The sequence below is a fragment of the Micropterus salmoides genome, unplaced genomic scaffold, assembly GCF_014851395.1.
Source record: "Micropterus salmoides isolate LMB-PRFRI ecotype aquatic unplaced genomic scaffold, ASM1485139v1 Ms_hic_scaffold_8, whole genome shotgun sequence".
NCBI classification, from domain to species: Eukaryota; Metazoa; Chordata; class Actinopteri; order Centrarchiformes; family Centrarchidae; genus Micropterus; species Micropterus salmoides.
In genome coordinates this window covers 4,313,137-4,336,105 of record NW_024044570.1, presented here as the reverse complement: position 1 = coordinate 4,336,105, position 22,969 = coordinate 4,313,137, and the positions used below count along the sequence as shown (strand labels likewise).

Genomic DNA, 22,969 nt, shown 5'->3' with positions numbered 1-22,969 from the left:
ATAATGCTGCATTCAGGTCATGTGGGTTGATGGTAGAGATGGGAAAGATTCAGATCTGTGAGTGCTCACATCATCACCACGGTGGTATGATGACTCAGTTTGTCATGTGAGGATTACCATACTGTGCATGGACAACGCACCTGTGACACCATATCACCTTTTATTTTCTCAGTTGTAATAACAACTTGGACTTTTATGCCACGTTCATGTCATTTTGGAGTTACCGTAACTGCGAGTTTCCAACTTGTATTAGCGTACACGTCTACTTCCAAGTCATGATTATGACGGATCTTTTCTGAAAGCTCTGGTTTATCTGACATCGAACCTCATAATACGAAAGTGCCTGAGAACTAACATGGATTCTTGATAGCAGCCAAAATCCGACGTTCAGAGTAATTAAACCCTGATTAAATTTATATAGTGTTTTGTTGTCAATGCATAGTATTTTAACCCTTACATGGCCAACCCTATGCCTCCATCCCTTAGGACATGAATGTGGCATAATAACCCCACTAGGAGCTTTAGAATCACATCAGTGATGCCTGCCACTCAAACTTCAAATAGGACTAGAAAACAAACCCCATTAAAAGATCCCCTGACTAAGAACCTTTGAGCACCAAGAATGCTAAGAACCCACCTAAATATCCTCGGAACTTGTTGAAGGACCCCTAACCTCCCGTGTATCACCGTTAAGCAACTCTTAACACTTCTCCAGTAAACAGGTATTTACAACCCACCTGTGTAGGTGCTGAGAACCCCTCACACCCCCCTAATCCCATCAAGAACCCATGAGTTAGGATTCTTCCTCTAGAATTCAAATCATGTGAAATTCTGCGAATCATTTTTCTGAGAGCACAGTTGAGCCCCCTGCCGGATCCCAAGTACATCCTTAAAGGACCCCTGGGTGGCCCTCAGACCCCACTTTTAGAGCCCTGAGGTGGTGAAACCTAAGGTCCTGTGGCCTGTTGGTGCTGCATCTCGCCTCGCCTCTCTCTGCTATCACAGCGACGCTGCTGTCACTCTGCTCACAGGGTTCAGGATTTATTTTTGGACTGCCATGGCTTCTGTTCCTTCCATTTGTAGGAAGGGGGGTCGAGTTGGGCTCAACATGAACCTGCCGCTCTGACACTCCAGGCTGGGACAAGCAGGCAGCAGCCGGCCGGCCGCCCCCCGAGCAGCAGTCGCACAGGTAAACACGCCATATTTACACCTTTTATACTCCAGATAGTGCGCATGGAAGCTGTTAACAGAGTTAGGGAGGCGGCTGCTGTCGAGGGCAGAACCCCCACCTCTGCAGCCAGAGATCAGACATGTTCGGAGACCTCAGGGTGTCTTTTCTTTTCCTCAGTGCAACAGTGAAGCACCAGCAGCACTGAGCTACATGTTAGCCTTGCATTGTTTCTACTCCCTGTGGCTTCAAAACACACTCTGCCCTGTCATTTATTTGTCCTGGCTGCAATGAGGCATGACTGAGTGATGATCACATTCTAGCTTTGAGTTGTTACCTTCCTGTTGTGAATAAAGTCAAGTTCGATATTTCACATCAACCTGAATGAATGTTCTCTCTTGTTCTGTGAAGGGGAACCTGCGTGGAGCACTTTGAACATCAACAAGTTTTTACCTGGTATGTTCCTTCTTTTTACTCACTGTTTGCTGTGTTTGAGTGTGAAGCCTCATAACTTCAGTGGAGGTTAATGACTTTTTGGGGAGGATTCATTTACTTAAGGAGGCTATTGTGGACCAACTTGGTTTTTATTACACGGCTATTATTACACTTTCCTCTTTTGAACTTGCACCCTGAAGGTGCTCCAAATACCAAGCCTACCAGAGCCTTAAAAGGAGGAGTGAGCTCTCATGTGTCAGGCTGGCAGCAGGTTCAGGGAGGGAGGCGGGTGGGAGGGGTGGAGCTTTAAAACACAACCAGCTCTGGCCTACATTTCACTGAAGTGACACACATAGTAAACTGAGGATATTAAACAGTTGTACAGACTGAATGATGTCAGGGATCCTTCATTTGTAACCCAAGCCCTCTGGATAGTCTTATAATAAATTTATCTGACTCTAAAGTTCAAATTCATTGCACTAACGTTACGTTGTGCAGTGTTATTTTTAAATTTTTAAATCAAATTTTTCTTCTTATGCAATTGGGTATTCTCTGCGCAAATATATTTCTGAGGCCCTAACCAGGGTCGTTGGGCTATGATGTCATGAGGTCAGGTGTTTTGCATTCACTTTCACCCTTCAGCAGATATATATACACATCTATATGTGCGTGTTTATGTGGGAAGAGGCGACAGAAGGATCCTGACACGACAAAGCTGCACTTAAAGCTCAGCCTGTAAACTGTAACCTCACAGAAACGTAGACCTGCAAGTTCCTCTCTTATCAAAGATTTGATATCTTGATCGGTAGATCTGATTTTACTTATAGAGGAAAGAACTCAACACAAGCATAGGGTAATATCAGATAGAAATTTGAGGCAAAGGATTGACCCAATACTAGTCTTTTCACCTTTCCTCTAGTGCTACCATCATGACGAGATTTCTCTTACTAACACCACTAACTAGATTTCATGACATTTGCTGATGTTAATAGTTTCTGGAGGATGAATCATTATTTCCTCTAGCGCTAAAGCTCACAAGAAACATCAAAATAAAAACAGGGCTTCAAATGTTCCAATCATATTCCAGCTCCCCAGAGGAGGAAGCTTCTCTGGGCCTCAATCAAAATTTCCAAATTTGAAGTTGTTAGCATCAGAGGCTCCATCTGATCTGCACTCTGATTTATTGTTTTCAGTGAAAGTGATGCAGCCTGTAAAAAAAGCCAAGAGTCTTAAAAAAGGGAAGCAGGTGATTGGCCAGCTTCCTCTCTGCCTTCAAACTAAAATTAGGCCAAGTAAAAGCTTCCAGGATCAGCAGTGAGGAGGTAACATCATCCAGGAAGAGCTCAGCTGGATTCTCCTGTTGGTTTTCCAGCTTGCAGCACTGATCTCTGGTTTTTATATACAGCACTCCAAGTCACTAACCTGATGATTTATACTCGGTACATCTGTGCGTGGAGTTTAGGACACAGGTTTTGTAACTGCATTGAAATCTCTTTAAACACAAGTTACTGATATTTCTGTTTGCACCTCAGTAGAAGGATGACAGACTGTAGGAGAACATTTCACAGGCTGATGAAAAGTTTTCATCAGACATCAATGTTAACATTTTAGTCTATGCTAAAAATTCACGTTATATTAGAATTTTCTTAATTCGCTTTTAAATTTCATTTGTTAAATTTTTTACTTGAATCTTTATAGTTTATTCCACTCTGATCTATAAACTCTTGGTTTTAACATCTTATATACAACACTTTCTACCTCAATAACTTTATAATCTTCTTTTGAAATGCTATTATTAGCACTTTAATTAAATGTCAGCATCATCAGGCTAAAAACAAACCAGCATTGTTGCTCTCTTAATATATTCACTTCTCAACTTGTTGAACTATTTAAACCCTTCACATCCTCCTTAGTCAATACAAATTTAGCTATTCTCAGTGGAACTAAAATATGAATTTTGTCCTGCTGGTGGCACTGGAGAAAAGATTCATTCAAATCAAAAGGGGCTCATCCTCTGCGGAAGAGGAAAATTAAAATCAGGAAATTTCATTTTGACTGATTTCACTTCTTGTGTAGCAAGTAGAAATTTTGGCCGGATGTTGGCACAACAGGAAAGTTCAAGGGGTCAACAAATGCTCTGGGGACCATGAATTTCCACTGATGATTTTATAGACATTTAGCCAGTAGTTCCTGAGGTATCTTGCTTTGGGCCAAAGTGGATGGACATTTCAGATGTAAAAAGGGTATAATGTCTTGTTCAAGCTTGATACATTAACAATAAATATAAAACAAAAATTAGATCAAATGGAGGGCACTGAAAAAGTAGAAAATTATTTTAATTTATTTAAGAAAAGGGGTATAAACACATACAATCAGAAATCTCAGTTACTGAATATCAAAGGTAAAAAGTGTCTGCAGTAGTACAGAGCTGATAAAAACATACACAGGAAATAGTTTGATTGTATAGATCAGGTGTCCGTGTGATGAAGGTTATTGAGAAGTAATATCAAAATATTACCAGATACCAAATAAAAGTAATTTTGGGTTCATGGCTGCACCAAGTGAGCCACGAGATGATGTTTTTTTAATAGACTTTCAGTGTTATTTTATCATCAGTATCAAACTTTTACAGTTCTTCCCTCTCAAGCTCATCAGATTGTTCTTTAGCCAAAGATAAGTGCAGGACAGATAACACAACACAACACAAGTGTCATCCATTAACGCTACGTGATTGAAACATGTAAACTATTTCTATTCAAAACACTTACGTTTCCCTACACACCGTCATACAAGTATCAACCAGACATTGGGAATGATTCACCTAAACACTGTAGTGGAGAATGATACACAAACACTAAAGCTCACAGTCAGATATATACATAATAATAGAAACAGGATGTCAGAAAATAAAATACAAAATCAAAGAGATATTTGATAATCAAATCTTTTGGGCTTGTACTTGTCCAACTGAGAGTCAGAAGTGATTTATTTGATATAAATGAAATATTGAGCCTGAAACTGTTCTGTTTGACATCTTTATAGCCAGCGAATGTTTTTGTGAGATCAAAGCGGAAACCACCTGAGGAGACGACACCTCTTCAGTAATCACCATGATATAAATCTGCGAAAGACACAAAAAGAAAGTTTTTAGTATGCAGATTATGAAGTGGTCCAAATCACTATTTTATTACCATTATATTTGTGAAAGTTAAACAGAATTCATAAAGGGTTCATCAGCTTAGATTTCAGACTTTTTAAGCCACGTGAAGTTTTTTGGTTTACTGTAAATCCATGGGTTATGGGACAGACAGTTTGATATGATATGATTCTGATGATTTTATTTACTGGAATTTTTATTTTTGCCTCAGGATCAAGTTATTATTAAAGATTCACCAGCAGGGCTGGTTAACCGTTTCAAACCAACTGGCCCGGTTTGAAACTTACTGGCCCGAAGACAATTTTTACTGGCCCTTCTTCCAAAAGTTATTCAGTGTTACAACAAAACCAAAGACTTGTAAGTTATGTTATACTGTTAATTTGTTTAATTGGTTATTAAATACATCCTGGATATAAAAAAACTAAACTAAAGTCGCCGTGGTAGTGACCTGTCAATCACAAGGTAGTCCCGCCCAAAAGCATATGCTGCATTTTTTTTATCTATTTCCCCCTAAATAGGAGTGTAATTTACTCAATGAACATCATGTTGTGTTGAAGAATACTTGAAACTAGCGACTGAGACCATAAACTCATTATGAAAATGTTTACTGAGGTAATAATTCAGCTGAGAAGTAGCAATATTTTACCATTACTACTAATGAAACCGGAATTCTTTATGCAACCAGTGGACTCGCCCCCTGCTGGCCGTTAAGGCAAGAATTATACTTTCCGCATCCACGAATACGCTAGGGTCCGCGTGACTAATAAATTATCAGAGGGGTATGCGTAACTGTTTATACTACCTTCAGCAGTCAGCATGGCAGACACGTTCCATACATGCGCAGTAGATCGGTTGTTGCAGCCCGTTCTCATCTCAGGGCGTCATATACCGACGATTTGAGAAAGAGTGACAAAGCGTAGTTATTTGACGTCTGTGTGAGACGCACCGGGTGTGTCTGGAAGCATCTCTATGAGACGCTCTGGGCGTCCCGTACAGACCGGAAGTGCTAGCTAGCTACGTTCGTGATAAAGGTGTTGACAGCCCCCTGAAGCCCCCACCCTTACCACATCCATCAGAAATTTTAGATTCTAAACCTAAGTCCATGAATTTATGCATGTTGACCGGCTAACCCTACAGCTGCTAACAGGTAGGGTTAGCATCCCTTGTGTTGCTGCAACGTAGCAAACGGGGGCATTTCATGAAGGGTACCTGTAGCGTAAAATCCTTACGCTTTGTCACACTGTCTGAAAGCGTCAGTTATGACGCATTGAGATGAGAATGTGTTGCGCACTGGTAGCGCTAGTCCATACCTGCTACAAAAAATGGGAGGCACGCATGGTTTCACTTTCAGACCCAGAGGTTGCCGCTTGATTGAGATTAGAGAAATAACATTTGACAACCACTTGTCAACGTAACTACAGATCTGGATTGGACAACGGTGTGCGCCAGTAGCTGCAAAGCAACTGCAGGATGTTGAGTTTTTCATTTATCGGGCCGATGAGTTGCTAGTTCAACTGTCCCGACGTTGCTTTTACTGGCCCAGGGTCATCGGGCCACCGTTATTGTTGTGCCCTGACTAGTTATCTAGAAAGTTAAAGTGTCCATTTCATGTTTTTTTTAAATGTGAATCATAACCAACAATGGACCAATTTCATCAAAATAGTTACAATAAAGGAAAGGAAAAGCTCATTAAGACGCATCAATATTTAAAAAACTTATGAAACTGAATCTAAAAGAGTTTAATAGAACCACGAGGGATTCACTGCTACTTTAATTAGGTCTAATGTGACATGCAAAAAAATAAAGAACGGGTGCACAAATCGTGACCAGGTCCAGAGTTTAGGTCTCGGTAAGTCCGGGAATTTGGCCTGAACTTTATACTTGATAATTGGAATTGTTGGGTCTCGGTTAATATGACAAATAGTACGGTCTAGATCTACTCTATATGACAAGTGCAAAGAGAAAACTTTAGTTATGAATTGCCGCTGTATCAATAAAACTGAATTTTAATGACTCGGTATTTCTGATTTTTTTCTCCCCAGGGTGCTGAAGCGCTCATGGCTGTCGCTTATGGTGCTGTCACGCAGCCGGGCCTGCTTTCCCAGCAGTACCCCCCACCCCTGCTGCCCAAACCTGGAAAGGACAACGTTCGGCTTCAGAAACTCCTCAAGAGAACTGCCAAGAAAAAGGCCTCCACTCAGGCTTCACAGCCTGCCGCACTTTTCCGCTCCAGCCTTTCACCTGTGAACGAAGCAAGCCCTGACCTTGAGCACAGTGACCACTGTACACCTCCGAGGACTCCAGAGACACCGCTCAGCCTCTACAGCATCCAGCAGCCTCCACGGTTCACCGTCAGGCCGCTGTATCAACATGTGGCCTCCCCTTACCCGCAACGTGCAGCTTATGGCAGAGGAGTGAGGTTCTCACCTCAGACAGTGGCAATGCCGTCGTACACTCACTCGCAGCATGTTAACACTGTTTCTTCATATTCAGCATCGACCCACATTTCTGGAGTCTCACCAGCCTTTTCTGTGCCTGAGGCAACAGTACCAGCAGCTGCAGCTGTAGCAACCCTGCAGCCAAAGCCCACAAGTCCAGGTCTGACTCCTTATCCAGCAACAGGGGGTCAAGCTTTAATTCGTCCTCTCACTGTGTTGACCCCGTTCATAAAATCCAAAAGTCCACGTCCAACATTCAAAGCAACTGAACCTTCAAGATCGCCCAAACCGATGTTTGAAGTCCCTCAAATTAGGATGTACACAGCGAGCACATCGTACTATGAGACATCCAGGACCCCACCAGTGTATGACTCAACTGGATTAACTGCCATTGGTAGCACAGTACCTCAAAGCAAAACACCTGCAGAAACAAAACAAGATTTGTCTCCAGAATCCGAGGTCAGAAAAGGCACTACACCAATAGCAGAAATAAATACAATCTTAACTCCAACGTCTGAAATCAGAAGAGCAACTCCAACGTCCGAAATCAAGAGAGCCACTCCAATGTCCGAAATCAAACGAGCCACACCAACGTCCGAAATCAAACGAGCCACTCCAACGTCCGAAATCAAACGAGCCACTCCAACGTCCGAAATCAAACGAGCCACTCCAACGTCTGAAATCAAACGAGCCACTCCAACGTCCGAAATCAAACGAGCCACTCCAACGTCCGAAATCAAACGAGCCACTCCAACGTCCGAAATCAAACGAGCCACTCCAACGTCTGACAGAGTTAAAACACCCACTCATGAGTTCCAGACATTAAGAACTTCAGCAGGACGGCCTAAAACCCCGGCATACCATATGACGCGGGCTACAACGCCCGTCTTTGAAATCTCAAGACCCAATCCTCTTTTGTTTGCAGTGTCGCCAATCACAGTAGAGCCAGAGAGGTCAAGAACGCCCCAAACTGTTTCTGCTGCAAACAGCTCACTGGATTCCCAAGGTGTGAAGGTTACCGAGCCTAAGCCTAGTGAAACAATACTGAATGGAGACATTAATTCAGGCTTGACACCTTTAGCTAAACCAATTCAACAAAGTATTAGAAAGTCAAAATCAGAGCCTGATCTGACAAGAGAAAAGATCCCAACTGCTCTAGCTGCCTCCCAAAGACTTAAAACTCCAACATCTGGGCCAACACCACCAGTAGTGACTTCTTATGGCTATCAGAGGCCTCTGACTCCAACATACGAGGCCTCCCGGCTTATGACCACATCACCTGGCTTTAAAAGACCAAGGACACCTACATATGGGCCATCACCTTCTGGTGTATCACCTGTAGCCTTTCAGAGACCTAAAACCCCAACCCAAGTGGCACAAAAATCTACTTACCGTGGATTGACACCAGCTGAATATGCCGCTTATGGAGGAATCAAAACCTTCTCTCCAGCATTTGGCATCTCCAGTTTTAAGACGCCAACTGAAGAGGAGGTTAAAACTACAAAAGAGGAATCAGCAGAAGATAAAACATCCAGCCAAGAACTATCTGTGATGGGACAAGTTACGGACGAGGTTTCTAAAGTCAAAGAACTCTCCAAAGACGTGGATAAAGCCCCTCTAAAAGATGAGAAAGTTTCTGCCACCCTCTCAGTCCCTATTATTATTGTTTCACAAGCATCTGACACCCTCGGAACAACATTAACACAAGAGAGAAGTACAGTTTCCAGTCAGGTTGCAGCAAAACAAGAAAAAACTGTGATTCAACAAACGGCAAAGGTGAAACCTCCAACAGTGGAGGAGAAAACTCCTGAGAAACAAAAGGTGGAAACAGCAGTTCAAGAAGTCACAAAACCAAAGACAATAACTCCTGAAGCCAAACATCCTCTGCCCAAAGGTGACGACCAGGATCCTCTCAAGGCAGTAAGAAAGCTTTTGGGCAGAGATAAAGTCCAGACTGCCCAGCAAAAATCAGGAACTCAGACAAAAGCAGACGTCTCAGGTCAAAAAGAGCCAGCAAAAGCTGTCGCTCCCACCAAGACTAAAGCCGAAGGCTCAAAGCCAAGCACGGCATCGCCTGCTCTGCCTGTTAAGATGTCTGCTGCTGAGACAATAAGAAGTGAAGACAAAGGAAAAGATAAGAAAGCAGAATCAGCACTTAAACCTGAGAAAAAGGAAGGCGATGAATCCCTCCCAACAGCCGAGCCCCTTCTTAAAGTCATACAAAAGCCAAAGGGAATGAAATCTAAAGTGAGCGGTTGGTCCCGACTCAAGAAGCACATGGTGGTGGAGCAGGAGGAGCCAAAATTTCCAGAGATAGGCTCTCCGAAGGAGGCCACTGGGCAGGACCAGAGTGAGGTGAAAAAGGCAGACGAGAAGGCCGATGAGAAGGCCGACGACAAGCCTGATGCTCAGGACAAGAACGAAACCAAAGACGCTCCCAAGGCAACAAAAATGTGGGACGCTGTCCTCTTCCAAATGTTTTCCACTAAAGAGAACATCATGCACCAGATCGAATTAAACAAAAGCGAGGAGGAGAAGAAGCAAGAGATAAAGGACGAGCTGAAGGAGATACCTTCATTTGCACACCGGCTGCCTGTGCTGCTGTTTAGTCCAAAGTTTGACGCTAAAAGGCTTAAAGAGGCGGCGTCGAGGCCGGTGACAAAAATTTCAACCGTTTTTGAAATGGGTCTAATTGGGCGTAAAGGTAAAGACGAGGAACCAAAAGACTTTAATAGAACAGCGAGAGGGTTCACGGTTACTTAATATATATATAATAAAAATTGCCAAGACAAAAATGTAAAGAAAAAAGTTATGATATGTGTTTAATGTACAGGGTGCAGAAATCCTAGCAACAGAAATAATGTACAGGTCTGGAATCTTTGTCTCTGTGATAAACTAATGTAGTTTGCGGCAGTGTTATACAAAACTCGGCCTGAAATTTATACTTGACAAATGCTTTGTGTTGCATTTGTGTGCGTTGTTGTCTGGATGTTAAATGTTTGTATTTGTGGACTAGCTGGAAGGAGACAGCTACGTTCGTCTTAAAGTCATTCAGACGTCACATCCGATTAAAGCGTTTATGTTTTAAAGTAGTTTTCGGAGCTTCTGATTTATTCCTTTCATCAACACGTTCACAAGAAATATAGATTGTTAAATTGTGGATTTGAAAACTTACTATTTATATGCAGTAGTTCACTCAAGATTTAAGTGTTTAGCTTAAATTTAAAATTGAGTCACTAGAAGTTTTAATTAAATATTTGTGTTCTTGTAGACAGATTAAATTGAAAAATGATTTTAAGACAAATCATTGGTGTCAGTGTTTCTCGAAACTGATCATTGAAATATCCAGTTTTATTCAAAAATGGTGCTACTTGCCTCAGGGTAAGACCTCTCGGTAGTTAATGGATGTTTATATTAAAGCATGATTTTTTTTTTTTGGCTGTAGATAGTTACATTTTGTGATTGAACTTTCTTAAAGTCACAATGACAGCAACATTTATAGAGCATCTTAATTTCACCTCCTTCCTGTTCAAACAGGATCAAACAGGATGTGGCGAGGCGTAACGCAGGGACGGCTCGATCAAAAGAAATGCACCAATCACATGTCAGCTTGGCACAAAAAGACGGTTTGATTGGATGTGGAGGGGCACAGAGGAGGGAGATTAGATAACAGCAAAAATGGGATTAATTTTTATAGTTTTATCTTGTTAAGTTTATTGCCAATAATGTAAAAAAACAGCAAATGCAACATCAATAGATGAAAGTACAGTATAATAGCAACATCTTTCTCCATTTTAAACAATTTCAACAATCTTAAAGCTTCAAAAGGTGCCTCTTTTCATCTCCTCTCTGATTCGAATAACAGGAAAGAAAAACCAGGTGAATAAGAAAAATCATCTCATAAGCAAACTTCATAAAGTCGAACAGCCTATCTACATTGGAAGTGTTTCAGCTGCAGGCCAAGAGCTGTGTCCGACATCACTCCCTCATTCACTACTCTCTATTTAATCGACATGCACTACTTTACTTAACAGTGAGCGGTAAATTGAGATTCAGGACACTTAATTACTGTCACTTTGCATGCAGAGTTGCACAATGATACATTTTGCATCTATAAAGTGCAGCATGTTGCATTGTGGAAACTGTTAGTGCACTATATAGTGGATAATGTGCACCATGCAGCGATTTCGGACACAGCTAAGCTAGAAACACGTAGAAATGTCTCCCTAATGTTTCTGCTAATATAATTTTTAAATAGTTTAACACAAACAAGTAGATGCTAACAAAATGCTTGATTTCATTGTGACTTGAAAGACGGCCGCTGAGCTAAAAGCTTATTTAAGTTGTTAGAGAAGAACTATGAAAAGCAGCCTCCGCCATGATGGAGGTCAGTGGGACAGTCAACTGTGGGGTCAAAGGTCACGAGACATAGAAAGGTAGATTTAGATGACTGTAATGCAGCGTGAGCTATCCAGTTTTAACACCTCCCGGTGACACTTTTTTCTAAAGTTGTCTGTAATGTGTGTGCAGGAGTTGATTTATTTAGATTCAGATCTAAGAGATTCAAACCTTAATGGGAAGATTTGCTGTGATTCTTCTCTAAGGAGCCAGAACCTGTTGATATTTTCAAAATAAATGCACAGAGTTTCCCTCATCTTGACTTTATCTGTGTTTCTGTGTTGCTCTAATGTTGAAGCAGCTGTTTCAAGATATTTTCGGGAAATATTTTTTCAAACATATTTTTTCCACAAACATTCAGGAAGATTTTTCATTAATTGTCCGTGTAACGCCTATGGGTTTAATTTTCCACAGGAAAAAACAAATTGAAAAAATATGTCAGATCACTGTTAAAATTAAGCTTTTGGATTAGGCAAAGTTTTCTAGCTTTTGGACTTTTGGTGTGAAAAATGGGGAAAATCACAAACAGAATATCAGAGGATCGACACTGATTCCGTCCAAACTAGTTTAAAATCTTAATTTTACATTCATCTGGCAAAAAAAAAGTTTTTATAAAAATACAACTCATACAACTGAGTACGTCTCAGAGCCAAATATTGTACTGTTTGGTACCAAGATATACCTTTTTTTTAAGAGCAAGAACTTTTTGCTTAACCAGAAACAGTCACTATATTGACATCGCCAAAGCCACCAGACTCCCTTGATAAAAACAGTAATTTTACACAAGAGTTTCTGGTCTACCACTGCCTCGGTCGGTTAGTTTGTTTGTGTTATCGTGTGACTTTGTTGTCTTTGTTTTTTTGTGTTATTGTGCTTAAAACCAAAAGGATATTACTCTTTAAAAAAAAAATCTATGTCTGTAGGGATAGTAGGACGTATGGGGCACAATTGCCCGCAAAGATTACATTGCAGTCCTGTTTTACGGCTGCCAACTGGAGAGCGCTCGCTCAATACTGGACCAATTTCCACACAAAAACATGGGAAAACAATGTGGAAAAATACTGAAGTGATTGTACTGTAGTATTATGTCCAATTATATAAAATGGAAACATGACCCTCAGCAGTATCAGTGTTTTTCTTTATCCACTGAACCCCACAAGAGGAATTAAAGTGATAATATGATTTCACACATGAAACAACAAGTTTTCATATCTTGGGAAACATGGAGAGGTTTTAACACTTAAGCACAATAACTTTTCAGCAGCATTTTTCTACTTCCTCTCTGTGTTCTTACCAGACTTTCCGTTAGTGTACTCTCCTCCGGTCTCGTCGTCCACAGGGATCTTCTCATATTTGCCGTGACCAGTGACGATAAATTTGTACTTTTTACCAGCTGCTGAGACCTGAAGAGAGATGAGACAGAAGTTTGTTCATTTTCACTATCATGTATTTATCATCCTGTAAGTATGCACAATAAATATTAACCATATCTTTATCATTTCATATTTGTGTGTGCTCACCTTGGCCCTTTGCCCCGGCTGCCCTGATGAGTCTCCAATCACCTCCCACATGTTCTTTTTCTGCATCACATCTCCAGGCTTCACATCCTGACAGAAATCAATCAGTAATCAATACAAACATGGGCAACATTCTGTGTTCAGAAGATGCATCAAAATGGTATAGTTCAACGTTTTGGTTCAGATATCATGTTTGTGTGTTACAGAGCTGAAGTCAGGACCTGGTTAGCGTAGCTTAGCATAAAGACTGGAAACAATGAGAAACGGCTAGCCTGGTTCTGTTCAAGGTTCAGAAACACACCCACCAACACCTTTCACTAATTAACTAAACAGCAGTTGGCACAGTGACTGTTTGCAGCTTCCTGAAGACTTATCGTGAGGTTGCCAGGTTTTGGCATCATCGTGCCTGAACAGAGACCAAATCTGGCAACCCACAAAGCACAGAAGTACTGAGCGTACTGATCTTTTTTTAAAAAGTGTGATACTTTTTTTTATCTTTGCTGTCAGAGCTTCTGTCTTTCACAAGGTTTAAAATATAAGCTTTTACCTTTCAATAAAAAAACATGTACAATTGAGCACATTGTTTTGAAAAAAAAAATAGATATTTTCTTATTTAATTTTTCCCATGGTTTCTACATATTCTTTTTATTAATTTGAAACACAATTACACAGTAGGTTTGTTAGTTTTCAAATAGTAGAAATGTAGAGAAATCCTTCAAATGAACAGTTTGGATATTGTTTCTTGTTTCTCCACAAGAGGGAAACCTCACATTACTAACTTTGAAGCTGCACCTGAACACATCACATCAAATCACAGTGGTGTCAGTGGTATTCAAATACTTCACTTAAGTAAAAGTACAAACAAAATATAAATATATAATATACTATATATTATAGTATCAGCAAAATGTACTTAATGTATCAATAAGTACTCTTTCTGTAATTCCACTGAAATCTGATTCTTAGCTTAGATTAGCTAGTTTTAACTCCAATGTGTACAATTAGCTAGTTTTGACTTGTTTATAATAGCTAGTGTAATCCAGTGGTTCCCAACCTCTGGGTCAGGCCCCTCTAAAGGGTCACCAGATAAATCTGAGGGGTCTTGAGGTTACGATTGAGGGAAGAAGAAAAAACAAAATTCTAAACAATGTTTTCATATTTTGAACTTCTCTGATCGTTTCAGTGAACAATTGGATCATTTGACCTCTTTGAGCTTGAAACAGTTATTGAAATAAAACCACCTGAGAGGGAAAATATGACAAGGAGTCACAACGAGACAGGCAAAAAAAAGACAGAAAAATGTGTTGTATTTTATAAGCTTCTGATTTATTGTTTAATTTAAAATCTTAATCTGAAAATTAACTATAGCTGCAATAAATGTAGTGGATTAAAATGTACAATATTCACTCTAAAATGTAGAAGCATAAAGTATCATAAAATGAAATTTAAGTTCCTCAATACTGAACTCTTGGTCATTTCAGCCAAGCAATCTATCCACCACAGCATCAAACTACAAATTGAGTCCTCTACCATCACTCCACCAGTTATCTCTCACCTCGACTATTGCAATGCCCTCCTAGCAGGTCTCCCAGCTTGTGCGGTGAAACCCTTACAAATGGTTCAGAACGCAGCAGCGCGTCTGGTTTTTGATCAGCCCAAAATGACAAGTCTGAGCTTAAAAAGAAGAATTCAAGATGTTCATGATGTGTTTGTGACTTACTGCCGGTTTGCAGAGCGACTGTCTGCTGCCGTCAGACGGACCCTTCACCCACTGAGTGATCAGGCTGGCCACGCCTACCTTCAACCCCTCAGTGTCCTGATGCAGAAATAATAAAAAAGATGTTTTGTTTGTGTCTGGGAAGTGTTCTGAAGCAGTTTGGTGAGTTTTCAGTCTGAATCCGGATGAAATTTGCTCCAAATTAAGTGTCTGGTTTGATTAAATTACTATTATTTTTTGTTGCCAGGAGTTAGAGAAGAGGGAGATCCGTCTGCTTCTTGTCAGATTTGCCTGCGGGTCTGCATTCATTTTTACAGTTTACAGTTGTTTACCTTCAATAAAAACACATTCAAAGCCACTTTATCATCAGTTAATTCTGATGTTTCCTGCCGCCTGTGTGTGCAGCCTGTTCCGTTTCCGAGTCTGTGAGCTGCATTAGTGTGTAAACAGACCCTCTTTTGAGGTTTAGTCAGACTTTATGTTTAATTATTGCGTATGACACCACATTAATTACAGTTTCTTTCATCTGTCACAGTGATGCAATCCATGTCTTCAGTACAGTACAGTATTCATCAGACATTGAACAAACAGGAAATACGTCAGCTGTCTTTCAGCAGAAACTAGTTTCCTCTTAAAAATCACATTTTATGGATTAATTTCTCTGTACCTGATGAAGAATTATGGCTTAAAATGTTATTCTGATGACATAGCCTTGGTTTTTAGAAAAACTTAAACTTTAAAAACAAGACAATCCTTGTAAAATTTTGTTGTTAATTCATCTCATTGTCTCTGGTGTTTAGTGCCACGCATTTGCGATACGACCACTGGGAAAGTGACCAAAGTCTGACTTTCCTGTAACGGCGTTAAATAATCCACTTTATTAATTCTTATTTCCAATTTGTGAATTTAATTTATCAATTAATGATTTTGTTGAACATTGGTGAACTTTACCTCAAGGGAGTTCATTTTCTTTTACCGTTATTTTTATTTTTATTCCCCTTACAGTGCCGTTTTTTGCATGGCTGAAGTTAAGTTGCTTAGAAAAATGCTGCTGTGCTAATGGATTGTTTTCTTTGGAAATTTAACTGTTTGTTATAACTTTTAATGCATATTGTTTACAGTTAATACAACTATGTAACTTAGTAGTTTTGTGTTGTTTTGATAGATGTTTTTACCTGCCTTTCTAGGCGCCATTTCTATAACAGCACACAGTGTCATGCGGCCAACATAACACTGCAGAGATTTTAACATCCATTTCCTGGTGCATGATCTGTACTTGTGCATCTTTAGGGAGCAGAGGTGCAGAAAAAAACAGAAGGCATTTAATGGGTTTGATTGCCTTCTGCAGGAATGTGCTTTCTTTAATTGCTATAATTTTTATTGTGTCGGTTTAGTCACCCTTCCCCACACACCTTTTTACTTTGCCCACCAGGTATCACTTTTATCCCTTTTGGAAACCGTTTTTCATTTAATTTGGAGATTTGTTGTCAGAGTTTATGTTCAAGATTTTCCGGGCAATTTTAAAGGCTCTCAGCTAGTGGTGTGCACTCAAAATACACACTGTAAGGTTAAATGAATGTATTTGAATATATTTTAAGAAAAAGAATGATGAAGAATTATGGATTGACATTGTATTGTTGAGGGAGTTGAGCTGCAGAAAGAAACCAGAAGGCAATTAATGTTTTTTCCTGTCTTCTGCAGGAGAAAATAAATGCTGGAAAACCATCTCAAGTCATCCCTTTTTGTGCCCTGGCTACATCTGTTACATTTAAATCAGAGGATTTCAGGACACCAGTTTTTTTAAAGACAGCAGAAAGTAAACCGGGTGTCTGAGTGTTTCCTCACCTTGCAGGTCGCTCCTTTGGTGGGACTTTGGCTCCAGGCTTCTCCGGCCTCAAATAGGTTTTTCTTGGAGGCGACGACCTCAGGTGAGCTAGGCAGGTCGTTCAGTGATGCCTTCACTGCCCGTGCCTCCTGGGAGTTCTGCACAACAACAGCCCTGAGTTAGTTAGTGTACATTACAACCTTGTAATTTTCATGTCTCTGGTAAGACCATGCTCACGGAAACTTCTGCTTGGACAAAATAATCTCGTTCACTCATTTCTGATTAACTTATCACAAATTGATGAGATACTTTCTATAATTCAGACCTAGCGAAATGATATGTTCCTATTTGCTGCAGTGGGAATGTGTCAACCTGTTTCTAATTACAAATCAGTAATTCAACAATATTTTGTAAAAACTGATGATGAATGTCAGCATCTTGAAACAGGAGAGAATAAGTTGCTGCAGTAGAACCTTGATATAAAAAAAATACTTAAAACAAGTTGAAATGCACTGAAATATTGTTTCACTTGTTTAAATAAATAAAGACTTAATGATTTTATGAGATTTTGGTCTTAACATCTTTACTGTTTTTCGATGTTTAAGTCTAATAACAACAAATACAATGACAATAATGTTTCAATTTAAGGACTGAAATATTGATTTTAGCCAAGAGACCATGGGAAAAGAGTTTAGTCTGAAATGCTCCTTATTTCAAATGACTTCAAATTACATTTAAGACATTTCTGCTTTCTCTTGAATATCAACTAATGTAAATAATTTCTTTTACTTTATAGATTATATACAGTATTCCTCAAGGTTTCCCCATAATATATGACTTGTGTTTTCTTAGTTCCTGGACTATTTCATACCATTTTTCACTTCATGGATCTTTCTGGTTAATTATTGGACTTTTTTTCTTGACTGTGAAGCCCTTTCATCATCTTAAATCTTATCAGGAAAAGGGCAGTTTCCTTTTAATTTTTTATTATAAATAAGCTTAAAAAAAAAAATTTAAAATTCAAATTTGCTATTTGATTTTCAGGTTTAGGATGCACGTTATTGTTTATTATTATTGTTTATAATCTGAATTGTTTGTCAATTAAGATTTCATTTAACTTTTTGTTTTGGCACATTTTCAATTGACAAACATACATGGAAATCCATATATGTACCCAAGTTAATGCAATTATTTATTCTTTCTAAATAAAAATCAAGTCTCAGTTTAATTAAACATTTTTTATTTTAGTATCAGCAGCCTTGGACTTCCATACTTTCAAAACACTATATATGAATAAGGTTTATCAGATAGAAAGAGCATTTCAAGACTGGTTTACGGTCAGAATATTCTTTTTTCTTCACACCTGTAATTTCTGTCCTCTGTTGAACTTTGAGTCAAACCTGTATTTTTTTTTTTTTAAATGCTACATAAATAACAGTGTTTTGAGTTTACAACAGGCAGCTCACCGTGTTGTTAATCAGCCTGGGAAATTCCTGAGGGGAAGTGTGAAAACAGGGAAGGGAAGGATATAAATACAGAGCTTTGAATATTGGGTTTTGAAAATGACCATTCACACTTTTACTGGGGGTTATGCACCAGACTATTTCTTTCTTTCTTATTAATGAGCGTCAGAGGTGCTGGTAAGTGGATTTTGTTACTTTGGATGGAGCCAGGCTAGCGGTTTCCCCTGCTTCCAGTCTTTGCGTGAAGCTAAGCTAACCAGCTGTTGGCTGCAGTTTCATATTTAGCGTACAGACAGGAGAGTGGTCTCAATCTCATCTAACTCCATCAGAAAGTTACTAAACATATGTCCCAAAATGTCAAACTATTTCTTTAAAAGGGTCAGAATTGTGACTTGAAATGTCCTGATTGTGTTCCTGCTCCCTAGAGGATTGACCCCTCTCACAACTGGTAAACTCTAATAGCTAAATCATCTGTTAATTCTATCCATTGTCTTCATACTGTGGCTGTAAAGAACACTGTGGCCTCTTGGGGACGCTAGCAGCCCTTTAAACTGCTCAGACTGAGGAACTGAGCGTGAGTACAGGTCAAAACAGTGTGATCGAATGGTGTAACAGGTGTGAATCAGGTAAGAGAATAAGCCCGAACTCGTCCTGAATGCCGGTATACGCTGCTCTGAATGAGTCACAGCAGCACCTGTCTGCTCTGAGCAGTGAGACAGTTTCTCTGCAGACAGGTGTGTTTCTGATGAGTGAAACCAACAGGATGTGATCAATGGGCCTTCTGTGTTTGTGTGCATTCCTGTCTTTGTCTTTGTGTAATTGTGTCTTTCCCTAAAGCTGTTTTTCCCACTTACATTATATGACTTCTGGACAGTTTGTGCAGTCTCCTTTTTATTTACCACAGCCAAATCACCAACTCTACTGTACAGGCATTAGCTGTTGCAAGCTAGCGTGTGTGAGAAGTGTCTCTGGATTTCCATGGGACAAATTTCAGAACTGACCAGGAGCTCTGTCTCTTTCTGTTGTTTGCAACACGTCCTCATACATAAATGACAAAATAGGTTGACTGTCAAGTGTCCCCATAACATCATATGGCCGTTGAAAAATCCAATGAGCGTTTACTGTATCAGTTCAGCAACAGGGTTACTGGACTTTCAGTATAAAAAGTAAGTCACCACTTGGTTAGGTTTGGAAAAAGATTGTGGTTTGGGTTTAAGTAAAGTAACGGAAGTCACATAATGGAAGTCAGTAACGCTTTTTAACTCTACATTTCCTTGATTTCACATGGAACTCGAATGCCGCTCTCCTGTGTGACAGTCGTGGGTGTGACCCATCCACCACCACATCCTACCTCTTTACACGCAACCCGTTCTCATCTCAGGCGTCATATACCCACGCTCTAGACAGCGTAGTTATTTTATGCAAAAGATCGATTTGGTGAGTGTATGAAATGCTGCAGTTTACTAGTGTGTTGCAACACAAAGGAGGCTACCCTACCTGCACGGCCAATGAGCACAGCTGTAGGGTTAGCCGGCTGACATGCATATATTTACTGACTTAGGTTGAGGCACAAACTTGATGGTAAGTTGACTCGGGGGACGCCTTAAACACAAATTTCGCTAGCAAGCTAGCTAGTTAGCGACCGGAAGCGCTACTAGTGTTTCCAGTCTCCTATACACGCTGAAGGGCACCTTTTGCGTGAAATAACTACGCTGTGTCAAGCGTGGGTATATGACGCCTGAGACGAGAACAGGCCGTCACACAGATTTTGTCACAATTTATTATATGTCATCTGAGCTTTGCTACCATCGTATGGCCACCAGAGGATGAACTTTATGGTCGTTACTCTGGTGAGGAGGGGTTTGGTATTATATATTAGTTTTTCTCCTTTTTGCACTTCACGGCACAGGTTCCTGCACCCTGGTGAAAAGTGCATATTTTTTGCCCAAAACTGTTTCAACTATGTGACTTCAGGAACAATCATTCACCTGCCAATCATTCATTGTGCTTTGCATTTCTTCAAAAAAATAAAATAAATCCCAATATATACAATCTTCATTATACTTTGTGCATTTGCAAAGCAAAACGCCTGGAAAACAGAACAAAACTAAATATATAACGACAGTGCACATTTATTAACATATATAACCAACAAGCTCAACGTCATTATGTTCATATCTTATATCATAAGTGCATAAATATAAATGAACATCAACATAAGTTAACTCCTCAAATGCAGTTCATCTATATCTAGTACAACCATCTTTAATCCTTCACCAACTGAACAATATGATCAGGGTCTTTAAATTCTGACCACTTTAAACACCTGCACCAGGTGGCATTTTTTCTCCGAACACATCTTAACACTGTGTGTGTGTTTTAGTGTGTGTTTGTGAGCTTACCTCCACAGCGTGGGCGTACTGCTCCAGCTTGTCGTCGATCTTGGGCAGCAGTACGAGAGGTTGCGTCTTCTTGAAGCTGTTACTGATTCAAACAAAACACAAAACATGACCAGTTAAAATGACTTTAATGTGTTGACTTTCTTACCCTGATGAACCCTTAATTTCTCCTTAAATTCCACCTTAAGTGGTTCTTCACAAGTGTCAATATGTTACTTATGTAGTGTAAATTTTTTAATGTTTTTTATGGCTATATCATTCCACTAAAAGGGAAGTATTATTGTCTTCTGCTTTCATTTCATCGTTTCCCCTAAATTTAGCCGGCTGTATTTGGTATTTTTGAAAACTTTGGGATCTTCACTAGAATTTAAAATGAAAGTTGTACAATTCATGTGTTTCTCTTTCTTCCAGAAACCCCCCCAGTAGAAGTCACACGTCAGAGCAGCATACGTGGACTCCAGGAACTGATGTTGCCTTGTGAGTTTGTGGATCAGCGACTGAAGGTTTATATGAACTCTGCGGGTGAGTCTCTGCAGATGCAGGAGGGTTTCATTCTCTCGCCACCTTCCTCCTCCCTGTGATGCTCCAGATATGAGCTGTACTGCTGGATGATGTCATTCCTTCACAGTGGGGGGGGGGGGGGGGGGGGGGGCCTCATTCATCACCTGAACCGCCAGTTTCAACATGTCTGAGGCGCCGCCGCAGGGCAACAACCGCTTTTAAAAAGAAGGTTAACACCTGATGATGTCATGACTGATGAAGGGAAACGGCAGAGGCGCTGCTGATCTCACACGTTTGGATGGATAGTTTTTATGAGCTGCTTACTTTACTGCTGGAAGGTGCGACTCGGTAATAAAGTTAGAGGATCAGTCTGTCTATGAGTCTAAGAATTCTGAAAAAGTAAGGTAGTTAACGTCTAGCATTTCCGTGGTTCAGGCAGTGTCACAGCTCCACACCGGTTGAAGAGTTGCACGAAAACAGTATAACTGATAAAAAAAATATTAAACACAATGGTGGCAGTGGTAGTGGTGCAATGGATAAGACTCCTGCCTTTGGTGTGAGAGACTTGGGTTCAATCCCCCACTGTGACCCATCCACCAATGTGTCCCTGAGCAAGACACTTTTAACCCCTAATTGCTCCAGAGGCGTGCAACCTCTGACATAAATTGCAATTGTAAGTTGCTTTGGATAAAAGTGTCATCTAAATGTATCCAGAACCTTCTGTGACATGTTATTATGTTGCTCATATATTTCCTGTTAAAGTTAGTTATTTGGCAAAATTTTATTTATTGAACTTTTTAGTTTGCTATAGAAAACTACATAGGCAAACATCAGCAAACTGCTGATTCACCTGAACTTGTTAAATGTTTGAAAAAGTCAGCAATTATTTATTTCTTGAAGGCAGAGCACAAAGTTTAGCATGCAACAGCCATGCTAGCAACTCTGTGAGGCTGAACTAATTGAGCTAAATGCTAATGTCAGCATGCTAACATGCTCATAATGACTGATGTTAATCGTCTGTAATGTGTATGTTCACAGTCTTAGTTTAGCATGTTCACATGCACAAAGTGCGGTTGGGGATGAAAAGTACTGATAGTAATAAAGATAATAAAAAGTCAGAAGATCACTTAAGTTATTACAGTTCATCCAGAGGGGTACCTACATTTCTGAACAACATTTCGTAGCAATCCATCCAATAGTTTTTGAGAAATTTCAAAATCTCAAATGTCAATAAGATAAGAAAGATATAACTTTATTAATCCCCCCGTAGGGGAAATTTAGGTCAACATAGCGGCACAAAGGAATATAAAAGAACAGATGCAATCTCGGCGCTAGTGGAGAAGTCAGTGGAATACCAAAGTCATTAGGATTCCTTCTCTGGGGACCTTCTTTGCTTTTACAAAATGTCACTGCAATCCATGTAGTAATATAATAATAGTTGAATAGTTGAGATATTTCAGTCACAGTGGTGGACCGACCAACATCAAACGGCTAGCATTATAAATTAAAATAAAGTAGTTGTGGCCAATATATTAGCAAACAGCAGCCTGTGTTTATGTCACCTGATTAATATTCACTCTCTTTTAGGTCTCATGAGGGAAATATTTACATTTATTCATGTAGCTGACGCTTTTATCCAAAGCGACTTACAATTGCTACTTACAATTGCTATACATGTCAGGGGTCGCACACCTCTGGAGCAACTAGGGGTTAAGTGTCTTGCTCAGGGACACAATGATGGATGGGTCACAGTGGGGGATTGAACCCAGGTCTCTCACTCCATTGCTCCATCACCACCCAATATCTCTTTTTTTAGCAGCTAAATGTGCCACTATGTTCACCAGCTTGCTGTAAATCAACTTAGGACCTACAAAATAACATTAATCCAATATTAAATCAACATATTACTGCAATTGTTATATAAAACTTTGGTAAATACCTGCTGATAGTA

The 22,969-nt window shown here is 39.9% G+C and overlaps 2 protein-coding genes across 4 annotated transcripts in view; one reads left to right on the top strand and one right to left on the bottom strand.

The window, feature by feature from the left end:
- The first annotated feature begins 993 nt into the window (after nucleotides 1-993).
- On the top strand, nucleotides 994-10,290 carry prr33 (proline rich 33). The gene is made up of 3 exons (XM_038705502.1): nucleotides 994-1,189; nucleotides 1,580-1,624; nucleotides 6,803-10,290. The coding sequence occupies exon 3, from the start codon at nucleotides 6,818-6,820 to the stop codon at nucleotides 9,959-9,961; it is 3,144 nt and encodes a 1,047-aa protein (XP_038561430.1). The 5' UTR covers nucleotides 994-1,189; nucleotides 1,580-1,624; nucleotides 6,803-6,817; the 3' UTR covers nucleotides 9,962-10,290.
- Nucleotides 3,922-22,969, bottom strand: part of lsp1a (lymphocyte specific protein 1 a) — a 43,952-nt gene continuing 24,904 nt past the window's right edge. For all 3 annotated transcript variants that reach the window (XM_038705504.1, XM_038705505.1, XM_038705503.1), the window contains 6 exons: nucleotides 20,521-20,602; nucleotides 16,676-16,813; nucleotides 14,834-14,929; nucleotides 13,117-13,203; nucleotides 12,891-12,999; nucleotides 3,922-4,724 (listed from right to left, as the gene is read on the bottom strand). In XM_038705504.1, the coding sequence (XP_038561432.1) occupies nucleotides 4,702-4,724; nucleotides 12,891-12,999; nucleotides 13,117-13,203; nucleotides 14,834-14,929; nucleotides 16,676-16,813; nucleotides 20,521-20,602 (535 nt within the window). In that variant the 3' untranslated portion in view covers nucleotides 3,922-4,701. The remainder of the gene's footprint in view (nucleotides 4,725-12,890; nucleotides 13,000-13,116; nucleotides 13,204-14,833; nucleotides 14,930-16,675; nucleotides 16,814-20,520; nucleotides 20,603-22,969) is intronic.

What these genes read in the sequence shown, in the direction of transcription:
- prr33 (XM_038705502.1), top strand. Translation starts at nt 6,818, where the DNA reads ATGGCTGTCGCTTATGGTGCTGTCACGCAGCCGGGCCTGCTTTCCCAG.